This window comes from Monodon monoceros, unplaced genomic scaffold (assembly GCF_005190385.1).
Source record: "Monodon monoceros isolate NGI ecotype Baffin Bay Population unplaced genomic scaffold, NGI_Narwhal_1 Super_Scaffold_12, whole genome shotgun sequence".
In the NCBI taxonomy this organism is placed as follows: Eukaryota; Metazoa; Chordata; class Mammalia; order Artiodactyla; family Monodontidae; genus Monodon; species Monodon monoceros.
In genome coordinates, this window is record NW_021703768.1 from 52,227,368 (window position 1) to 52,252,025 (window position 24,658).

General features: G+C 35.3%; 1 protein-coding gene and 1 pseudogene across 1 annotated transcript in view; both read right to left on the reverse strand.

Moving 5' to 3' along the window:
* ADAMTS6 (ADAM metallopeptidase with thrombospondin type 1 motif 6) overlaps window positions 1-24,658 on the reverse strand; it is a 261,001-nt gene that overhangs the window by 60,329 nt on the left and 176,014 nt on the right. Inside the window, exons 14-17 of the mRNA XM_029218816.1 lie at window positions 10,574-10,676; window positions 3,075-3,208; window positions 1,341-1,464; window positions 738-818 (exon numbers count right to left, since the gene is read on the reverse strand). Coding sequence (XP_029074649.1) covers window positions 738-818; window positions 1,341-1,464; window positions 3,075-3,208; window positions 10,574-10,676 — 442 coding nt within the window. The remainder of the gene's footprint in view (window positions 1-737; window positions 819-1,340; window positions 1,465-3,074; window positions 3,209-10,573; window positions 10,677-24,658) is intronic.
* LOC114891660 lies at window positions 15,678-22,047 on the reverse strand (annotated as a pseudogene).

Sequence of the window (24,658 nt, forward strand, 5' to 3'; positions counted from 1 at the left end):
TCGGCAGGGGACACGGGTTCGTGCCCCAGTCTGGGAAGATCCCACATGCCGCGGAGCGGCTGGGCCCGTGAGCCATGGCCGCTGAGCCTGCGCATCTGGAGCCTGTGCTCCACAACGGGAGAGGCCACAACAGTGAGAGGCCCGTGTACCGCAAAAAAAAAAAAAAAAAAAAATCAACTATGGGACTTCCCTGGTAGCACAGGGGACATGGATTCAATCCCTGGTCTGGGAAAGATCCCACATGCCGCAGAGCAACTAAGCCCATGCACCACAACTACCGAGCCTGCGCTTTAGAGCCCGTGAGCCACAACTACTGAAGCCCACTCACCACGCCAACTGAAGCCCAAGCGCTCTAGGGCCCACGTGCTGCAACTACTGAGCCTGCGCACTGCAACTACTGAAGCCCATGCACCTAGAGCCTATGCTCCGCAACAAGAAGCCACTTCAATGAGAAGCCCGTGCACCACAACGAAGAATAGCCCCTGCTCACTGCAACTAGAGAAAGCCTGTGCACAGCAATGAAGACCCAACGCAGCCAAAAATTAAAAAAAAAAAAAAAATCAACTAACCCAGTGAAGAGTAAGCTATAAACTGCTAATTTTTTTGCTTAGTTCTTTCATGTGGAACTTCTTTTTAACATGAAAGTGTTCTACCTCAAAGCAGTATGTCTTTTCCTTCATGATACTGTGGTGCTTTTCCTCATTAATTTTTAAAATCTAGCAAAATATGCTACTTACCAATATAGTTCTTTGACATGGCAACTTCTCTGACTTCAATGTGAACAGAGCCTCTTGGTATCTGCACTACTTCCATGTAGCCTGGAACACAGAAGACAGCCAGTAATAAGCAGCATCTGGAGCTTTCATCAGAAAATGAGTGTTTAGTAAGCATTCAGTAATAAGAGTTTCCTTATTCTTCCATGCTTTCTTTTGCACTTTATAAATTGTGAATAATGAGCAAATTCCCCTTTGGGTTCATGAATACATCTAAGAGTATTTTTCTTTTCCTCTAAAATTATCTCAAGATATCTTTAAAGTCTCAAGATATATAATATTGGTTCATTTTTTTTTTCCCTCAACACATGGCCCCCACTTCAAGGCTCTGTGGGAATTCCCATCTTAAAGAAACGTGGCTAAATGAAGTCAAGTAGAAATGGAATAATATGTCCTTAAAATATCTAACCTGAAGCCATATTTAATATTTAAAGGACTGAAAGCAATTTTGGGGAAAACCATTGTCTGCCTGAATAAAGAAATTTTTAAAATAAGGGGGGAAATCAAATATTTTGGCTATTCCAAGTACACCAGAGGTGTGAGGAAGAGTTCTTTCTACACACTCACCTCCTCTGGGCAACGAATCATTGAAGAACCCTTCAATGGCATCACATGTGCTTCCATCCCCTCCACAGACTCGACATCTATCTTCCCTAGCATCGGATCCCAAAATATTATCACAACCTACATGCTGAAAACAGAGAAGAATATTCAGTGTATCAAAAAGAGGAGGAACTCTTGGACCCACTAACCAAATGAATATAACTTATTTATTTACGTGTTTTTCCAGTACAGGAAATCTAAACAGGAATACTTTCCTCTTTCCACTTTTACCTTCATTCCCTAAGTAATTAATTCTAGCTAACACTTCTCAACACATAAGTTTAAAGAAAAAAATTCTGATTCCCCAGGAATGTACACCTGTATTTCTAGCTTAGACTTCTTCTTCATGTATAGATAGATACCAGGCTCCAATTCTTAAAATATTGTAATTTGTTGGCAATGGGCTCTTACTTATACCCTCAATTAAGAAATGCAAGAACTAAGAAAAAATGGCATATGGTCCTACACAACAAGGGTTATAACAACAAGAGTCTTGACTGAGCATTATGGTTTGCCCTTTCTAAACCACTGGCTCTTTTGGATATCCAATTTTTAGTGTTAGTGTCAAGGATTAGTTGTGGAATTCATGCCTGAGGAAATCTCTAAAAATGAATACCTGTTTCCATTAGCTGAATAAAATTACCATAAAGAAAAGGAGATATAAACATGAAATTTTATTGTAGAAGCTGAAATTCTACCTTTCAATTTTGTATTTAATCATAGAAATGTGGCCTTCATATATTTTTGGCATATTTTGGCACTTAAATTTGTAATTTGACTTTTAGACATTAATACCAGGCATGCAATGTCTGAATATAACCTGTGCCTGGGTCTTGGTTATCTGAAAAACATTTTTATACCGTCCCAGAAATAACTTTTTCTTCAAGTAAGTAAATAAACACACACACACACACACACACACACACAGTGCAACATCAGATACATTTGGAGACAAGTTAACCAGAAGGACAGAAACTTGCAAGAAATTATGAGACTAACTAAAATAGACAGTGTTTTTTATCTCATCTTTCTCAGTTTCTGGTATTTAGTTTTATGTTTCTCTTTAAGGTCAAATAAAAGCAGACAAGGAAAAAAGTTAAGAAAACAGTGGTTTTTGTGGCTAATTTCTTATGATAAGATTCATACACAGGTCTAGGAAAATACCATGGATTTGCTCCTGCAATTCCCAACTGGTCTGGTTAATTCTCTGAAGTAAATGCATTAATAAGAGTAATTCTATAGCAAAAACCATTATAAATGCTTCAAAAGAAGACAGGAAGAGCATAGCTGTTTTACACTTTGAGGGAATATTTTGCTATGAAATATATCAAATAATCTTTCATTGAGAACACACAGTAGACATATGAATGAGCTGAATCCTCATTCCCCCTCTTTGCTATCATCTTGTTTGTAAACAGAAGAATGATGGAAATTAAATTCCAAAATATCTTCATAGCTCTAGCAATCCCTATAAACATAACTAGAATACCAGAATAAATCACACTTGCATGGTGCTTGAAGGTGAATGGATAATTCTACCTTTAACTATGTATATTTCCTTACTGAAAATTAAATTAAAATGCAGCCCTCTTTATTAAAAATTAGCATAGTATTAATTACGAGCTACTATATGAGAAAAAAAAGACAGAAGTCTCAAAAACCCCAACAAAAAGCAATGAAATTCATAATCTGAGCAACCTTGCATTCTCCATTGATACAGATATCCAGTGAATCTGCATTGCACTGAGTCCCATCAATCACCGCAGGGGCACGTTCAGTGTAGAAATTGTAACCTTCAGCCAAGCAGTTTAACGCACAAGGTTTTACCCCACCTGGACAAATACAGTAGAAGAGAAATAAATGGAGTGGTTCTCCTAAGGAACAGTGATTCAGTATCATCCACAGCATATTTACGATTGATAACAGACCATCACTCTCTGACTATATACCTAGATGTGTAGGTTTCTTTTCTTCTTTGTTAAAATTTCATGTTTACTTTCACTGCTTGTGCAACTTGAAGGAGGACCTGCTGAGTAATCTTAAGGTTTTAAAATTTCAGGTATTTCCCATATATATTTTCAATATATTTTAGGTCAAAAGGGATCACAGTGGAGGTAACTGAATGTTGAAAACAATGGATGAAATAAAAGCAATTTTGAAAAACTAAAAAAATAAAGTTTAGGAAGGCCTTGAGAATGACCTTGTATGACAAGTAGAAACTTATGCAAATTATATCACTTGTTATTGAATACGATACAAAAACTGCTACTTCAAGCAGAGATATGGTAATTATAAAATAAAAGTAAACTTAGAACTGCTTTAAACATATCATATTCCATGAAAGTGGCTCTAGCATGGAGATAAATTCTTATGAGATTAGCAAGTCAAAGATAAAATTAATTATAGCATTAAATTTGAAAAATTCTTATGAGATTAATAAATCAAAGATAAATATTGAGTTGGCCAAAAAGTTCGTTTGGGTTTTTCTGTATGATGGCCAATCCAATATTACATAGCATCAAACATTTTTAGTTTAAATAAATTGAATAAAAACTAAAAGAAATAAACTCGAATAATTTTTTAAAAAGCTAATTTTATATTGTGAATAAATGCATACAGTAACTTGAGAATTTTCATTTTGTAACTTGAAATTTGTATTTCAATAGCTGTGTGTGTATTTCAAGGTTGACGTGAAAAATAGGTATAAATAGTAGCAATTTTAAAAAAACAAGCAGATTACATATCATAACTTCGCAGTATATTGGAAAAGTAGCAATCAATATGGATTTATTTTATTCAAAACTGAACATAAAAAAGCTATTTATAAAAATGTAATTATTGATTAAAATTAGGACTTAAAAATACTTTCTGTTGAACCTTTGTTTCATGATGTTTAAAGCACTGTGGCCTTATTATAATGATCTGATAAAATTTCTTTGAAATAAAAAAAACTTCCTCTAAAAAAGAAAATTAGACAGAAAGATGAAATGACATGCCTAGGTCTTAGTGAAGGTAGAAACCAGGTTTCTACGGGGTGAAGTAAAAGAGAAGTCAACTGAGTGATGGAGACAATGATAAATTATAGAGAGAACAATTGATTAAAGTAGATCACTGTTACAGTTGACTTTTGTCATGTAAGAAGATGGCCCAATATTGTCAGACATTGTTTTTTCAAGAGGAGATGGAAACCTAGACTTTAAAAATATAAACTCTTGGGCTTCCCTGGTGGCGCAGTGGTTGAGAGTCCACCTGCCGATGCAGGGGACACGGGTTTGTGCCCCGGTACGGGAAGATCCCACATGCTGCAGAGCGGCTGGGCCTGTGGGCCATGGCCGCTGAGCCTGCGCGTCCGGAGCCTGTGCTCCACAACGGGAGAGGCCACAACAGTGATAGGCCCTCATACCGCAAAAAAAAAAAAAAAAAATATATATATATATATATATATAAAAACACTCTTCTTGAAAACTCATATAAAGTTTTCAAAAATACTGTGGAGGCTAAAACATGTATATAAGTAAAAACGGTTCCTGAACTGCCAGTTTACAACCTCTGGCTGAAGTCTGTGTTTTCTTCCATTTTCAATGTCTACAGGCTATAGAACTTCTATATAACATAATGTTATTATTAGGCTTAGGTTAATGATACATTTTGCTGTACTGAGAACAGAAATAACAAGTAATAAATAAAATAATTTATTCCTGAACTGATAATCAAGGTATTATATTTATTTTTATAAGATTCTCATGAATAAAATTGCTCTGAATTTCCACAGATCTAACTGGGATTTTTTTTTCATTACTACCCAGTGTAGTTCTTTCGCCATTTTTTATTGTAATGCTTTGGAATTTAATGCAGCTTTTTATGCATCAGACTATAAAAAGAGAACATGAGTCTTTTATTTACACAATTTTAGTATTAATTATGTAAGGTAGTATTTGATAGGCAGAACACATAAATGCTCTGGTTGTATTCCTTAGCCCACTGCACTGTGTGATAATAATACAAATATATTTATTCTTCCTTTATTGCTGAAGATGTGTTCAGCTTCCTCTGCTACAATAAGTTTTCAGAAGAGGTAATGTTATTATTTCAAGAAGGGATTTAAGATGATTCTCTGAATGGAAGGTCACATTACCAATTACCTTCAGTTAAAGCTTATTATGAATTTAGGGTTAATTTACAAAGCACACAATTATCTAGATGCTAATTATTAAATCTGTGAATTATTTCAGAGACTTACTTCTACAGTAAGACAAAACAATCCCAAATGTATATGCACCTAATAAAAGCAATTCAAAATACATGAAGCAAAAACCTACACCCACACACAAAAAGCAAAGCCATAAAACAGTTGAAGATTTTAACACACTTCTCTCAGGAACCGATTAAAAAACCAGAGCAGAAAAAAATCAGAAAGAATATAAAAGATCTGAACAATACTATCACCCAGCTTGACCTTGTTATCATATAGAACACTATATCCAACAACTGGAGAAAACACATCCTTTTCACATATACATAGAACATTCATCAACCTGGACAATAAGCTGTATCATAAAACAAATTTCAACTATTTTAAAAATTTAAATCATACAGAGTATTCTCTGATCATAATGTAATTAAATGATAAATCAATAAAAAAAATCTAGAAAAAATCAACTATTTAGAAATAAAAATAACACAGTTCTAAATAACCCATGGGTCAAAGAAGAAATCACAATGTAAATAAGAAAATATTTTGAACTGAAGGAAATAAAAATACATCAAATGTTAGGAATGCAGAACAGTAAAATAAACCCCTCCCCCCAAATAATAATAAGAGCAAAAAATTAATTAGAAAAAAAGTACTAAAACCAAAAGTTGATTCTTTGAAAAGAGTAATAAAATTGATAAACTTCAAGCAAGAATGATCAAGAAAAAGAGAGAAGATACATATTATCAATAGCAGAAATGGAAGAGTGTGTATCACTGCAGATCCTATAGATACTAAACAGGATAATAAGAGAATGGTATTATCAATTATCTGCGAATAAATTGGACAACATGGAAGTAACATAAATTTCTTGAAGACACAAATTCAAAAACTGACATAAGAATAAAAAAATCTGAATAGCTCTTTATCTATTAAAGGAGTTGAGTTTGTAATAAAAAAATTATTTTCACAAGAAAATACCGAGCCTAGATGGTTTTATTAGTAAAATCTATTCTAAGGAAGACATATTATCAACCCTACAAACTCCTTCAAGATAAATAAGGATTCTATTTCTGGAAGCCAGAGTAACTCTGATATCAAATCTTATCAAAAACATGACAAGAAAAAAATTTACAAATCAATATTCCTTATGAAGATAGATGTAAACATCCTTAATCAAATATTAGCAATTAAGCCCAATAACAAGATAATAAATAAAAAGATAATAAATCATTATCACATGGGGTTTATCCTGGGAGTAAAATGTCAGTTTGACATTATAAAATCTATCAACTAAGTCACTATATTAACAGAATAAAGAAGAAAAACACATATAATTAATACATGCACAAACTGTACTGAAGGGCCAAGTCAGTGAATTAAGGCAAGAAAATAAAATAAAAAGGTCTAAAGATTGAAAATAATAATCTCTATTTCCAGATAACATGACTATTTACCAAGAAAATTCTAAACAATCTACAAAACAACTATTAGAACTAGTAAGGGAATTTAGAAGGGTCACAGAATACAAAGTTAATATGTAAAAATCAATTGAAACAATTGAAAATAAAAAATTCTAAACTTTTATTTACAGTAGTGTCAAAACCATAAATTACTCAGGAATAAATTTAACAGAAGATGTGCATGACCTTACACCTAAAACTATAAAGCATAGCTGAGAGAAATTAAGGAAAACATGGAGAGGTATACCATGTTCATAAATCGGAAAATTCAATATTGTTAGTATATCAGTTTTTCCTCAATTGATATAAAGATTCAACATGACAAGAATCATAAACCCAACATGTTCTTCTGTAACCATTAACAACTGATTCTAAAATTAATGTGGAAATGCAAAGCACTTAGAATATACAAAGGACTCTTAAAAAAAAGATCAAAGAAGGAGGAGCTTACACTACCCATGTCCAAGACTCTACAGTTAATCAAGTCAGTGTGGTACCAGCATAGGATTGACAAATAGATCAATGAAACAAAATAGAGTCTATAAATACACTAAAAATACATACCATACCCCCAAATTATTTTTAGACTATAGATCTAAATATAAAGATCAAAACCATAGGCTTTTAGAAGAAAATATCTTCCTGAGTTAAGGTCGGCAAAGATTTCTAAGACAGGACATAGAACACAATGACCATAAAATTTAAAAAAATTAGAATTCATCAAAATTAAAATCTTATACTCATCCAAAACACCATTTAAAACATAAAGAAAAGCAAAGAAAGTAAAGAAAGCCATAGGCTGTGAGAAAATACTTGTAAAACCTATCTGATAAATGAACCACTTGCGAATAAAAAGATAAATAACCAATTTAAAAATAGGCAAAGGCAAGAGGCACGTGAAAAGCTGCTCAACATCACTAATTATTAGAAAAATGAAAATCAAAACTACAATGAGGTATCACCTCACACCAGTTAGAATGGGCATCATCAGAAAATCTACATAACAACAAATGCTGGACGGGGTGTGAGAAAAGGGAACCCTCTTGCACTGTTGGTGGAAATGTAAATTGATACGGCCACTATGGAGAACAGTATGGAGGTTTCTTAAAAAACTAAAAATAGAATTACCATATGACTCAGCAATCCCACTACTGGGCAAATACCCTGAGAAAACCATAATTCAAAAAGACACATGCACCCCAATGTTCACTGAAGCATTATTTACAATAGCCAGGTCATGGAAGCAATCAAAATGCTCATCGACAGATGAATGGATAAGGAAGATGTGGTACATATATACAGTGGAATATTACTCAGCCATAAAAAGGAATGAAATTGGGTCATTTGTAGAGATGTGGATGGACCTAGAGACTGCCATACAGAATGAAGTAAGTCAGAAAGAGAAAAACAAATATCGGATATTAATGCATATATATGGAATCTAGAAAAATGGTCAGATGAACTGGTTTGCAGGGCATAAATAGAGACACAGATGTAGAGAACAAACGTATGGACACCAACGGGGAAAATGGCGGGGGGGGTGGGAGTGGTGGTGTGATGAATTGGGCAATTGGGATTGACATGTATACACTGATGTGTATAAAATTGATGACTAATAAGAACTTGCTGTATAAAAAATAAATAAAATTCAAAAAATAATAGGTAAAAGATTTGAACATTTTATAAAAGAAGATATATAAATGCTCAATAAGCACATGAAAACGTGCTCAACATATTCAATGATCAGAAAACGCAAATTAAAACTTCACTGAGACAACATTATACACCCACCAGAAGAAGACTGAAAACACCAAATGTTGGCAAGAATGGGGAGCAAACAGAACTCTCATACACTGTTGATGGGAGTGTGACTGGTACAATCGCTTTGGAAAAACATCTGGCAGTTTCTTTTAAAACTAAACTCACAGCTACCCTATTGCCCAGCAATTCCACCCCTAAGTATTTACCCAAGAGAAATGAAAACATATGCCCACAAAAAGACATACACAAATGTTCATAGCCACTTATTCATAACAGCTGAAAACTAGGAACAATCAGGTTTCCGTCAATAGCAGAATGGATAAACAAACTGGTTAGTACAATGGAATACTGCTCAGCAATTAAAAAAGAATGAACTAATTACATTTGCAAGGACATGGATGGATCTCAAAAACATTAGGCTTAGAGAAGCCTTGGATAAAAGAGTAAATATGCCATGATTTCCTTTACATGAAGTTCTGTAACAGAAAAAACTAATTGATGGTAAGGAAAAAAATCAGAACTGGTTGCCTCTTGGAAGTAGGTAGAGGCAGCTACTAAATGGGAAGAAGTATGAGGACTGAGAATTTTGGAGGTAATGGTAATGTTCTATAACTCAGTAAGGTTTTACAGGTGTATGCATTTGTCAAAACTCAGGGAAAGTACAGTTAAGTTTTGTGCATTTCATTGTACATAATCTTCCCTGAAAAGAAAAAAGAAAATAAATACTGAACTGTGGTTAAACTTATACAAGCTGAAGCATCTAGAGGAAAGTATACTGATGACTACAATTTACTTTGAAATGCACCTGAAAAATAGAATAAATTAATGAATGGATAGAGAGATGACTAGACATGTAATAAAGACAGTATATTAAAAATATTAATAATAGAATCTTGGTGGTGGGCAGATAGTTGTCACTACAAAATTGTTTTAATATTGCTCTATGTTGGAAAGTTTTCAAAGTAAGATGTTGGGGGAATTCCCTGGTGGTCTAGTGGTTAGGACTTGGTGCTTCCACTGCTGGGGCCTGGGTTCAATCCCTGGTTGAGGAACTAAGATCCCGAGAGCCATGTGGCATGGCCAAGAAAAAAAACAAAAAACTAACTAAGATATTGGAAAAACAATAAATAAAAGTTTTTTTAAGAGTACATTCTATTTTTCTAAGAGAAAATTTTAACAAAATTTAGTTTGTATTTTGGGAGCGTAAGAAAACTTCTTGTGCTTACAGAGCAATTAGTGTCTGATACTTGCCTAAAATAAAGAGCAAAAAATGTTTCCCTGAAAAAGAACAATAATAATCTATGGAAAGATCCTTGGTCTGTGACCAAGAAAGACACAGATTTTCCTGGCCTCTTTTGAGTTGATTTATATCGTTATAATTTGTTTTTAGGGTGATAATTCCACATATTCAATAATTGTAAATTATTATAATATAATGTCTATACACCCCAAGGGAGTCTCAAGAACTCAGAAATATTACTTGGATTTACATTATTTCTAGGAACTTTGTAGCTTGTTAAATAGAATTGGGTTTTAAAAAATGATTTCTGAAAAAGAAAAAAAAATGATTTCTGATCATTTGTACTAACATATTAACTTTATTACAGGGAAACTAAAACACGAGACCTTTATAGTACTAGAAGCACTTTCCTGTGATTTGCAAACACTAATTTTTACTAGTATGTATATGAATGTACAGGCATGTTTGTATGTATTTATATATTCCTTTATATTTGCAAAGCTCTCAAGCATGATGAAAACTCTGCCAGGTTATACATTACCTCCAGTATAGGGTTTCCAGTTATAATACTTTCCACGGAAAGGCATATTGTCAAAGTCTGCACACTGTTTCTCTCGAAAATCTCGGGCCCCCAAAGGACATGGCTAAAATAAAATAAAATCATAAATAGTATGATTGTTGAAATATACCAAAACCAAGGGACAATGTCCCTAAAATTAAAAGTGCCTGAACTCCATCACATTAGCTCACTCCCTTATTCTCTGGCTATAATTCTGGCATTTGCTTTACCGTTTTACAACCAGTATTATGACTGAAGTGTCTGAACTGTAATCTTAGCCACAGAAGAAATAACTGAAGTAACTTAAACAAAGTTAAGTGTTAGACAGTTTCCATATAACTTTACACTCAGATGCATCTCATAGTCCACTTTGCAATCAATCCATCAGGTATCTCCTTATAAACAGACATAAAAACTAGATGAAGAAACTAAAACACAAAATCCTTTTCGGTAACAGTATTTGAGGTCCAGTTGCCACAGCTGCTCCCAGCTCTTTATTTTAAGAAATCAAGAGGCAGGTTTGTAACATGACATTCAGCACTATTAATTGTGGTTTGGATCTCAACTACTATAGCTGTTTACTGTCTAGCCCTGACAAAAACCATATTTTAAGATGTGGAATGAACTGGGCAAAATGCTAGGCCTCAAGTCTAAACACCTTTAAATTCAAGGAATTCGGACTTATTAAGATTTACATTTAATCTATTAACATCACAGAAAATAAAACACTAAATTTTCAAAACATGTACATGTGTTGGGTGGTGGAGGAGAGAAGGATGTTTAGAGGGTGAAGAGAGGATTATTTGTTTTTAAAAGTTTGGAATGCTTCTTCTACCTAAGTTTTTTAGGGAAGAAAATCTTGCCAATCTAGTTAGGTCTGGATTTCAAATACCACAGGGCCATCCTAAATTTAATCTTAAAGTTCACAAAGAATTAAAAGTATAACTTCTCATAGTGTTTGAGGAAATATGACCTAATTTGACTTATCTTTTAGAGTTCTGGAGCAGTAGCACTTAAAAATCAAAGTACTGCTTTTGAAACATGGGTGGGGAAAACATTTCCCTTAAATATGACAGAACAAAATAAGCCATTAGATAAAAGTCTCAATTGTGAATAAATGGCGAGTATGTTACAATCTCAGAGATCATTTTGAGGACATTTTACTACCTTCCCTTAGATCTCTACATTTACTTTATAGAGTTTCCTGAGATCAGTACATTGCAAATGGTCCCTTGAAGCATGTGCAAAACTAATAGACCACAAGGTGCAAATATGTGCATGGTCATCATTACTTCCTATATACTGTGGTTAAAATTTCTACCATATCAAGTCCAAAGCCTCATATTCTGAAAATAGTGACAGCAGGTCTACGTTCTGTTATGAGCCTTGCATTTTAAAATATTTTCTGCACGTTAAAATATGAGACTGCAATGCTAAACCTAATGGTTCTGCCTGTCAAATTATCCTTATTTGCCTTTAAAAAAAATGAAAACTATTTACCATAGTACATGATGCTGGAAGGATATGCTTCCAGGGTCTTTTGTTTCATGGTGTGCTAATCTTTGGAATAAAGAAATGCTTCCCTTTACAAGCCATTTTCAGGAAATCCCAGAAAATGACCAAGGTTGTCAGTGGCTTTGCCATGTAGCAAGACTAGTTTTTAAGCAAATATCATCAATTTAATAAAACACAGGTAATTTGAAATCTAGCCACAAGTTTTCACATAATACTTAAGTATTTGTAAAGCACCAACCACCTAAAACTTTACCCAAGCATGACTTTCAATCTATTTGGAGTAACAAGATAAAAATGGAAAAGCTACAGCCCTATCTCAGGCAATAAGTATATGACAGCACATTATAGATTGTCTACAGGTGCTGTATATAGGTGAAAGATCAATGCGTCATGTGATTAGTTAGGGAAATATTTGTTGAGGAAGAAAATCTTGAGTATATTATAAGAATTATAATAAAGTATCATACATACTTATTCTTTATAATATTATAAAGTATTATAGGAACTGAGCTGGTTAAGAAAGAAAAAGGACTTCTATTAAAAATGAAGCTAAGTAAAGCCATGGGGACAGGAAAGAAAAGGTCATATTTTTGGGAATATGGAAAACAGCTATCCCGGATGAAAGAAAGGAACTGTATAGAAGCATAAGAGATAACATTTCATAGATAAGAACTGGTTAAAAAAAAAAAAAAGCCCTGAATTAATAAACTAAGGCATCTCGAGGGCCACTCACTTAAAACAAAACCAAACAGGGACTTTCCTGGTGCTCCAGTGGTTATGAATCCACCTTCCAATGAAGGGGACGCAGGTTCGATCCCTGGTCGGGGAACCAAGATCCCACATGCTGCAGGGCAACTAAGCCTGTGCACTGCAACTACTGAGACTGAGTGCCACAACTAGAGAGAAGCCCCGTGCTCTGCAACGAAGAGCCCGCCTGCCGCAGTGAAAGATCCCACGTGCTGCAACTAAGACCCGACACAGTCATAAGTAAATAATAAATAAATAAATAAAAATAAAATGTCTCTCTTCAAAAAAACCCCAAAACGAACAAAAATCCTATTCTTGACTATCTTGTAATTATTATCCTAGATAGAAGAGAAGTAAAAGGTCCAAAAGGAGGATATTACTGTTTAATGACTAACTTGGATAACATTTCATAAGATTTCTGATCTATTCTTTTCCTGTGATAACCACTCCCAGGTTCAGCATAATAAAAATATTAACAATAAGAACACCTACTTACCTTTTTCTAAGCATTTAGTAAGTACCTGTCTCATGGCACACTGTTCAGAGGTCTCTAGATCTGTATCTATTTAAGCTCTCTCAACACTCTCATAAGGTAGTTATAATTAATAATCCCATTTTATAACTGAGTAAATTGTGTCCAGGAAGGCTGCTTAGTAACAGTTTCAAGGTGCAAAGGCACTTCCTGCATCTGAGTGGGGGCCTCCTCTGGACTCTCTAAATGCTACAATAGGTTTTTAAGTTCTTAAGATGTACGAAAACCTTATAGAAGTAACTTGGGTTCTAGACCTAGCCTTGTCTTTACCAGCTACAAGTTTATCTGCTCCAAACTACTTTTTTCTTATTTACAAAATGAGAGGGCTGAAAGTAAGAATTTTGGAGTAAGACAGACCTGGATTCAATTCTAACTTATGTATTTAATTCATAGCCCTCAGCAATGTACTTAATTTTCCAAGCCTCATCTATAAACTGGAGATAACACTAGTATTTACTCAGTAGGTGAGGATTCATGTAAACTGTTTAGCTCTTTACCTGGTACTGGTAGCACTCAATAACCATTAGCAGTTGTGTGGTCTTTGGTCTAGGCATCCTTAGACTCATTCCTCACCATTCTCTTGCTCTGCTCTTTATGTCGGGGGAACAAATCTGCAGGCTCCATTTCCTAGGCCTCTGTGTCAGCTGACTTCTGGTTGAGTTCCGGCAATGGAAGGCACTAGTGGGAGAAGCCAGGGTATTTCTCTCATTTCCTCTCTACCTCAAGCAGCATCTTAGGCAGAAGCAGAATATTTTTGTGGCTCCAATATCAGACAACAGCCACCCCCACCCCCAACTGTGTGGTTCCAGATTCTGCTGTGTGATTTCAGCCTCTAGGCTTTAATAAAACCACCTCCTTCCTATGTTTTTCTGGTAGGAGTGGTGGTATCTTTCTGCTGATGCTGATCTATGGGCTTGTCAGCCTCTTCCATTATGCACGTAGCCAATTCTTTGCATTAGATTCCCTCTGTTTAAATATTTAGAGTGGTTTATATTATTATGGTTGGATCTTTACAGATAAAAGAGTTGATGATGATGATGATGAAGAAGGAGAAAAGAAGGAGGAGAAGGAGGAGGAGATAGTAGTAGTGGTAGTGGTACTCGGGAGACTGAATAGAGATATGTTTCCTTGTGTTATATTTTGCAATTTGTTGGTTAAGGGCAGAGGTTGGCAAACTTTTTCTGTCAAGGGCCACACAGTAAATATGTTAAGACTTTGTGGGCCATATAACCTCTGTTACAACTACTCAACTGTGATATCATAGTGTAAAAGAAGCCATAAACATTATGTAAATGACAGGGCTGTGTTCCACTAAAATCTTATTTACAAAAAGAGGCAATGTGCCAAATTTGACCCAGAAGGTGCAATTTGCCAACCCCTGATTTCGGGTGTTAACATATAGATACAAATGTCTGGCAGCATTTTGCAGAAGAACCAAGCTCAATTATTAATTTTTGAGTCAATACAGAATCATACACTTTTAAGAATTGATGTCAGAATATAATATAATTTGCACAAAACTCTTAAACTTCCTGTACAGTTACCCCCAAAGTGGTCACACAATCTGTATAATCTACAGAAAGATAGATCAAATACTTTTCAGACAGCTGCAATTATCATCTGGTTCTTTCTTTCAGCCAAAATCTGTCTTCCTTCCCATAACCCAGTGGTCTTGTGCCTTTCTTCTGGACCCACACTGAACAAATCTAATCCCTTATTTAAAGGTATCTAGACCTTGATGGCTTTCCTATGGGGACATAATAACTTGTCATTAGTACTCTTAAAACCAGGCACCAAGAACTGGCCTTAAGTGTCTTTTTTATATTCAGCAAATATATATAAAAAGCTTTTATATATAACATAAGATTCTAGGCTCTGGAGAATAAACCAATCAGATTAGGTCCCTGCTTTCCTGGAGCCCACTGTAGTTGGAGATGAGAAAGAAGAAAAATAAAGCAGGGTACTAAGGTGGCGGGGTGGGCTGGGCACGGGTGAGGGAGTTGTTTTAAATGGTAGAGCAAGAGAAATTCTCTCTGATAAGGTGGCACTTGAGCAGAGAGTTAAAAGAAACCGAGGAAGTGACTTACATATAAACCTGTGAAAAGAGTGTTCCAGGAAACATTAAATGCAAAAGCCCTGAGGCAGGAGTGTTTAGGATGTTCACAGAAAAACATGGAAGATGGAAGGTGCTGTAAATTGGAAACTGTAGTAGACTTGGGGACTTGATCCCATGCCTTTCTGTTTCTAGCATATATCAGCTAGTGTTCTGTTCTCTTGATTTAAATGTTTCCTTCAGTGGATGCTCTGAATCTTGTGTTGATTAGAAATAAGCTCAGTAGGAGTCGTGTATTCCGGCTGCAAAGAATGAAAGAGATCAAAGAAAAGAGTAATTTCTTAAGGAAAAATTACATAAAATATATTTTTGTTTTGTTTAAGAATAATGGAGAGTTTAGGGAGTAATGCTGTTTAAGTTACTTAAGTATAATAAATGTTGACACTATGCAGAAACCGCAACAGAAAACAGTAGGCGTAAGCAACAAATTTTTTAAGTGAAGCCTGACAGGTTTTCAGCCTCCTAGTGTTAACACTTATCAAGCATCCTCTTCTAAAAAGTAACCAGCAGGGCCCCACATAAATCCAGAAAGCAACACTGCAGGTCTCAGTATCTTTTGATCTTAGTATTTTCAAAGATACAAAAAGTTAATACTAGTATCTTTTTTCACTACTTTTTTTTTTTAGAGAAATATGTAAGTTAGCACATTCTGTAGACTATCTTATGCTTCCAGTTATGCTGATAGATTAAAAAAAAAAATTCCTTGGGGCATAAACGTTGCTGCAGAAAGAAATCTCAGCTTCTGCTGACCAACTGTCCAGGGGCATTTCTGTTACTAGAGTTGTAATCTGGATTTTACCCCGAAGAATAGGTGACCTTGGAAAGTCCCGGAATCTCTTTGTGCCTTCTTTTCTTCATTTGCAAAATACACCCCAAATACCCTTACCTTCAAGAGCAATACATCCCAAAATGTTTTCCAAATGAGGAAAACTCTGCAAATACTGTATTATGTCTTATGGGTAATAAAGAGTGAGAAGCAAGCCGAGAATGAAACTGTTTCCCCCCTTTCCCTTTCCTCTTTTCTTCCTAAAAAAAGATGCGTAGGCTGGGAAGATACCAGCATTCCTACAGGCTGGGAAGATGCCAGGATTCCTACAGCCTCAGGGAACACAGCAAAATGAGCAAAACTGGCATTTTGTTCTTCTACTCCCCTTCTCTCTCTTTCCCACCTTCTGCTTCTTCTTCCTTTCTTCCTTTCATGCCAGATGCACTTGTGCTTCACTATTACACTAGACCAACCTTCTACACTCCCCAAATTTAATGTTCTTTTTCTTCAGGATAGCAACATACTCTTAGTCAATTATACCCTGTTAGCTGAAGGAGCATAAGTGGAGGCTGGATTTCAACCTTTGCTTTGCTTAGCAAGTCATGCGCTTGACATGAGACTGTGAAGAAGGGACACATTTCTGCTTGTTCACCCAGACAGGAGTGATACACATAAAGATGCCGCATGGGCTAACAAAAGCCTTGCTTCCACACTCTCTTTTACAAGTTGCAAACAAAACTCCTGATTTCCTAATTATAAGGTACTGTCTAATTAGCTCATTAAAGTAATTCACAAGGGCATTTCCAAGGTTAAATTTAGTGTTCAATGCATGTAGTGAATCATTTCAACCCTAGTTTTGAGGCAAACTTCTCATATTTTCTCCCCCAAATAGTTTCTGCTTTTGGGGAAGTAATTTCACTGTACCTTTACTTTTGAAGAAAAAGAAAACAAAAGCCTGATAAACCTACATTGTCTAGACAAACTTAAATCTGGCTGTCATGTTTGATACCATAATCTTGTCTGCAAGTTTTCAAAATTAAAACTATTTCTATATGCCTTGTATGGCCTAAATTTAATTTAAATGTCATCTATCCATAGCATGACCCTTTCCCCTAAGCCTGTAAAAATGTTAAGAAACAAACTTTTACTTTGTGATTTTTTAAACGTCGCTTTAAAGAACAAAATAAACAAGCAAGCTCTATTCTGTGCTTAAAAGCTAATCCTTATTTCTCACAACAAGATGCACTCTATAAAGTTCATACTAACCTAAAGATTAATGACACTGCTCCTGCTATTTTTTGCCATTTTATATATATGTGTATATATACATATATCTATACACACATATATATATACATATATATGAAAGTATACTTTTATAAGTATATTGAAGTATATGAGAATAATGTGGTTGATACATATATGTTTTCTAATTATAACTTGGGACACAGTTATAACACTGTTAATTAATGGATCAACTCTGTACCTTGGCATCACTTACCCCACACCTTTCCCTGGGGGCAAGGTCTGTAGTTTCATAATTGTCCTCAGCTATCTGGTTCTGCTGCAGGGTAAGGTTAGACTGGAAGTAAGACAATGTCAAAGGTGACCAAACTCTTTCAGAGCTTACTTTGCCACACCCACCTCCCAAAGGCTCCATCTGAGTGCTAGAGCAGCACTCAGAAATTCTATGCCTTCCTGAATCCCTTCCAAGACACTAGCCTGTTGCTGAGCTTTAGTTCCTCATTTTAAAATATTAAAAAACAAAACAAAACCCTGTCCTTCCCTTTATAAAAGTGATTTGAAGATTTGATGAGGTTATATAAAAAGTACTTTGTAATCTATAAAACATAAATGTATACAGTAATAGCTACACTGTAGCAAATACAGATTAAGTACCAGGAATAGCACTAGATGTTTTAAAGTATTACTTCTTTTAATTCTCAAACAACCCTGCAAGTTTGATATAATTATACTCTTTGTATAGGAGTTCTCTGAAGTTTAGTCAAGTTAGGTATCTTGTCAAGGTAAAATAGAAACAATCCTGTTATAGTCAGGATTAAATTTAAGTCAGTTTGAATCCCAAGTCCATACCTTTTTCACTACAGTACTACTTCCAAATATAGGCTATACTTTTCCTGTGTACCACAACCAAGGCAATGACACCATTTAATGACCTTACACAATGAAGAAGAAAAAAACTGCAGAACAGCATGCGCCTCTAGCAAAGCTGACTGAAAAAATGTCCCTGTACTACATAACCTATGCTTAAATTTTAGAACAGACCACAGATGACCTAGAAAATCCTTTGTCTCCATAGTTTTTTATAGTTTTGATGCATAAAATAAAGGAGGAAATGAGATGTGTAAGATGCAAGAATAATATGACGTCACCCCAGCCAAGGTGGAGCTTAGGCTTTTCACCAGAAGTTCTATCCTAGTCACATTATCAAGCAGACATGCAAATCACAAATAAAATGGAATAGGAAAAACACACGGATTTTCTGGAAAATAGCTAAGCAACACCAGGACATTCTTTTTAGAAATGTAGAAGAGTCCTTTGCACAGTAGCTAATATTTCTTCTTTAGGCTTTGATATAAAATTTGGTTCATAACCTCAATATAGCAGTATTTTTACTCTTGACAAACATCAAGTTTTCAAGTATTTATAACACTGACCTATAAATTCTGCTACTTAAAATACTTATACTATGTACACCAACTTTTACCCTCTGAGAACATTTTGCATGATATTTTCAGTCACTGCAGCGAAAAATTGCTCAGGAAAGCAGAAATGCCTGCTTAATAGTCAATATTCTTTTGTGTCAATAAAAAGGAGATTCCATATACATAATAAAGTATTTTTTTAGCAGCTCTCGAGCAAACACTTTTTAGAAGATTGAGCACAGATCTGGGGTCTTTATTTCTCATAATGGCACTACCTGATAATCATGCTAGTTCCTACATTTGCTCATTTATAAAAACTGTCAGGACCTTAACAATCATTTATCTTTAAGTCCAAAGAGGAGAACTCAAACAATGAACCCTCAGCATCATGACTTCCATAAATCTCTGCTCTCCAAACCCAAGTTCCGTAAGATCATATCTATTAGATTAGTTTATGATCCCAAATATTCTATTGAAGTTCCTGGTTTAATGGTGAGCGCAAACTTCATCCAAATATCCTTATGTCTTTAGTAGATGCTCCTGGTTTCTCAGTAGCTTCAAGCCAAAAAGCATATTCATTTGTTCCTGCCACAGCTATTGTCTTTACCTGGTATTCTGTCCTAGAGACGATGATGTGAATGTCAAAGAATGAATCTTTTTCTAGATGCTTTTGAAGGCTCCTGAGGGTGACCAATGGTGATGTAGGGAACAAACTGCACATCCAATACATCCTGATGCAGATAACCAGCCTCAGAGTCTATTGTGTGAATACCTTTGGCCTCTAGGCTGGTTAAGTTGCTGTTGAGAGTGGTCAGCCAATTTTACAGCTGGCTATCCTTTTTTGTTTTATTTTAAAACCTTAAAGATTCTCTCTTTATAAGTTGCCTCTTCTATTTCTGTGGATCACTTTCTTTGAAACTGGGGTAAGTAGGACAGGACTTAATGGGAACACTGTTGTCTTTCCACTGGAGAGCTCTTCTCTTCTTACCATTCCTGTGCCCTTCAAATGTCTGTGGTAGGAATTACACTGGCATTAGGGAGAAAGTGTGGCTATCTTTTTTTTGTGCTTGCCACTTTTTAAGACTGGCCTGCATTGGTTCTAGGTCCAATTTCTCCTCAAACCTAAGCAAGGAGAATACTGTCAGCCTTGTATGTTTCAATTTGATTCACTAGTGTAGGGATCCACATAGGAGAAGTATCAAAGCTTCAAAATAATGAAGTGTTCCTTTGTGGATATATCTCCTTTTGTCATAGCTATCAGACATCATGAATCTTAGAACTGATGGTGTTTGCTTCTTTACTCAGGTTACTAGGAAACTCAGAGCAAAATCTATGGCCCACTTTTAGTGAGTGAAAGGACCATGTGGTACATATTTAAGGTACTGATCCCAGCCTTATATTATTTTTCCTTTTCTTCTGATTTTCTAATTTATTCTATTCTTCTGTTGTGATTTTAATGAAGCTAATTCAATTCTAATGAGAGTTATAAATAATAATTATAATTATTATTATATGTAAAAACGTAAGAACTAAGCTGTAATCTATAGTACCAGCTGGTCAATCACAGAAAAGATAGGGTCAAAACTGCTATACTATATGGCAAACTGATAGGCTGCTTGGGATGGGTCGCAAGATCTTAAAAGAAATGCAAGTAGGATGTATCAAATATATGTTAATCAGGCTTATATCTCCTAGATTTCCTCTTTTCTATTATAACATGCTTAAGTTAGAAAGTAGAGAGCAAGCCTCAAAGATTCATGACATTAGATAAGGAACCCTGGTGCTCTTACCGTTTGATTGCCTAACATCATCTCATTCTGGACACTGATTTGAAAATTCTTCCAGGATCATTTGAATTTATCCCTATTTAAGTCTCCAGAAAAGCTCTTGGATCACAAATGACAAAGTAACAATGCCTATGAATTGTTTTCTAGGTCTTGACTGTCAAACTGGTTCTAACTAATTGGAAAGTTTTCTCTCACATCTTATTTACAGGGTCACTCAATATGATGTGTAAAGTATTAAATTAAATAAAACATGCACTAAGGCAGGAGGCTGATTTGATAAAAGACAAGTATACTCTCTTGAGTCCCTTAAATTAGGGTAGTTCACACAGACACCCAGGCATTATAGGAAAAAAAAAAAAAAAAGAACATTCAAAACATTATACATTATAGAGACAAGAGGCCAATGTACAAAGAACAGGCAGAAACACACACAGAAATGACAGAGCATGTGGCCAAAGTGAACAAAAAGAAGAGTGTGAGGTGAATGGTCATCATGTACAGCACAATTTTCATCAGCTGTTCAGCTGTATAAAGGCAAAACGTAGTTTGACTTCAGCTGCTGTATTTCTTAGTGGCACAAAATAACTCAGTCACTTATGAGCTAATTTGTGTTGCAGAAACAAGGCTGTAACAAAACAGATCATAACACAACTTTATAGCATAGTTTTTCTAGATTTATATTGAACAAATGGAAATTAAAAATATCTTACCAAGTCAACTCACCACTGAGGAGAACTCTCAGTATGGAAAGAAAATATGGTTAAAATAATAGGTCTGGTATGTAGTAAGTGCTCAATAAATGTTAGCAGCAGCTACTACCATCACTACTACTACTACTGGTACTACTGCTAGTACTAGTCCTACTACTACCATTACTACTTTTGTTGCTGCTACTTCTACTCGTAAAGATGGAAACTAAAAGAGTTCTGATGCAGACACCTGTGTCACTCTCAATATCTATCACTCCCTACTTTCTTGCTAACAGAATTCTGATTTTTGCTCAGGTATCTACCTCTCAGAGAAAACGACTCTAACCCCATTTTAGGGGCATATCTAGATTAGTCAAAACCAATTATGGTAATACCATTCCTTTTGCCCATGACTGGGTTAAGGGTGGGCATTCGGCCTCCTGGCCAATAAAACATGAAGGAAGTCTGCTGAGGTAGCAGGGGAGAAGCTTCGGAAAAAACTTTTCATATACTTAAGAAAGACACACTGGAGCACTTAATCTCTTCTCTGAATATTGTTAGGGTAAGAGTACCTTAGTTGCTCTGATGTTTCCTTTTCGATGCTTTTGAGTTCGCCTTCAAAAATTATGACCTTACGGCATTTCCCTTACTATTTGGTCAGCTCTTTGCTGATTTTAAAATGTTAAAAAAAAAAAATCTTATTCAGCACACTCTAAAATATTTTTCTGTCAGAATAATCTGTCATTACCAAAAATAAAAATTTCACGTTTATTTCTAAAATGAGCTAAGATTGATTTGACTTGTTTTGAGAATTTTATACATAATATTTACAGTCTTCTTTTTATACTGTTAAATTTTTTAAAATTGAAGTATAGGTGATTTACAATGTTTCAGGTGTACAGCAAAGTGATTCAGTTATATATATATATTATATATATTCTTTTTCAGATTCTTTTTCACTATTGGTTATTACAAGATATTGAATATAGTCCGCTGTGCTTCAAAACAGAAACAGACCCAAAGACATAGAAAACAAACTTAAGGTTAGCAAAAGGGGAAGGGGGAGGGATAAATTAGGGATTTGGGATTAACAGATACAATGTTCTTCATAACAGTTATTCTTCTACTGCATAGCTAGACTAGCTTTGTGCTGCCCAATACAGTTGTCACTAGCCGCATGTGGCTATTCAAATTTAAATTAGTTAAACTTAAAAATTCGGTTCTTCTGTTGCACTAGACGCATTTCAAGTACTCAAAAGCTAATTTGACTACTGGCTACCAGGCTGGACAGTGCACAGATAGAATATTTCCATCATTGAGGAACGTTCTCTTGGACAGTGCTGGGCTAGATTATGTGTTTTGAAAGTTTAAATTTTCATGTATTAGATTACATTTTAAAAGGCTCCAGTTTACACAACTTATGTTCAGACAGCTTTATTAACTTGGATAGCGTGAAAATAAATTTTGGTGTGGTAACTGAATTGTCTCAAATTCTGAACTAGTAGAGACAAGATTAATGAAGAAAACATAATTATTTGTATATTCATGATACATATATGTTAAATATATCTGCTTAACATTTGCAAAAAGCTGAAACAGAAGACAAAGATAGTAATAGAAATGTCAACCTACCAATAACAAACTCCACAATCTGAGCATCTAAAACATAGTTCATGGGTAAAATGTAACAAGCCTGGCATGTGTGTCTGGCATGTTTTTTTTCCTTTTTCTGTTACCTATCATACATTATTCATATTGTATAGCACCTGTGTTATTAGACCCAAAATGTGTGCCCACCCCTACAACTACATAACAGAAATAGATGGGAATTGAGAGGTGGGTTTGCCTTTCTCACTCCTACCTAACACAGTCTAAATATGCAGTAGGTACTCCATTCTTCTTCCCTTGCATAAAACCTCTATTTTCCAAGATTCATGTTATTCATCCAAATCACTATTTGGTTTCATCACTGCTTTCTCCTAACTTTATGATGGTCATTTCCCCTCATTTGTTAAAGAGCTTGATACCCGCTTCACAGTCTCACTATACCCTCCAAGTCCTAATAACATCCTGAGTGAATCCAACATCCACATGGAAGACTCCCCAAACTCCCTAGCCTTAACATTCCTAGAACTCCTTCACCTCCACTCAAGGTTAGGCATGCACTCCCATGGCCACACTCCAGATTTGTTCTCACTGAGAACAGTCTCACTTCTCGTATCTTAAATTCAAATACATTCCACTCTCTGATCCCCTCACCTGCTATCTCTCTCACCCTGTTTTTCCTACAATACTGGTTCTTTAATTTTTATGCATTTTTCAAAGTTACATCCTTAATTTTCTCCCCGCTAGCCTTCTTTAGACTCCACTGTCATTCCCTAGTATAGAGTGCATGGCTCAGCACGTCATTCTCACCAGTATCCTTAAATTCTTCTTGATTTGTTTACTGTTCTGTTGTAATCTCACCTTTCCCTAACCGATTTTTATCTAAAGCATAAATCTGAGGCTAAATCTTTTAATCTACCCACCTGGCACTTAATTTTCTTCATGCCTAGAATGCTTTCATTGTCACTTCCTTCTTTTCTGGTCAGCTGCAATTTGCCCTTTCAGATCTTTAGCTTCCCATGGGAAGAAATCCTTAAATCCCTAATTAGGCTATGTGACAATTCCACATGCTTTTATAGCATTCCATACTTATTCTATCATATCATATCATATCACTTATCACCCTGCATTGTGATTTTCTGCGACTTCCCAAGAAATTATAAAATCCTTGAGGTCAGAGCCTCTCTCACTCTATCACAGTCTGATAAACAGTAAGCACTCAATTATTTGTTGAGTGAATGAATAAATAATGCTGGAAACAATATAATCATTGTAATTGAAGCTACATGTAATGAATTCAAGATGTAAATTTAATAGAATTAAATACGATAAATAAGCTATAGAGTGTGTTAGAGGTAGTATGAGGGGAAATAGAGCAGGGTAAGGAAGATTAGGAATCCCAGGATTGTAGGGAGTAGGGAGGGTTGCAACTTTAAATACAGTATTCAAGCCAGGCCTCACTGAGAAGATGACAGCCGAGTAAAGGTGAGGTAAGGGAGTTAGCGATGTAGATATTTGGGTTGGAAGAGTATACAAGGCAAAGGGAACAGCCAATGCAAAAGCCCTAAGGGGGGAGCATGCCTGGCACGTACAAGGAGGGAGGCCCGTGTGGCTGGAGCAGAGTGAATAAGGAGGAATATAATAAAA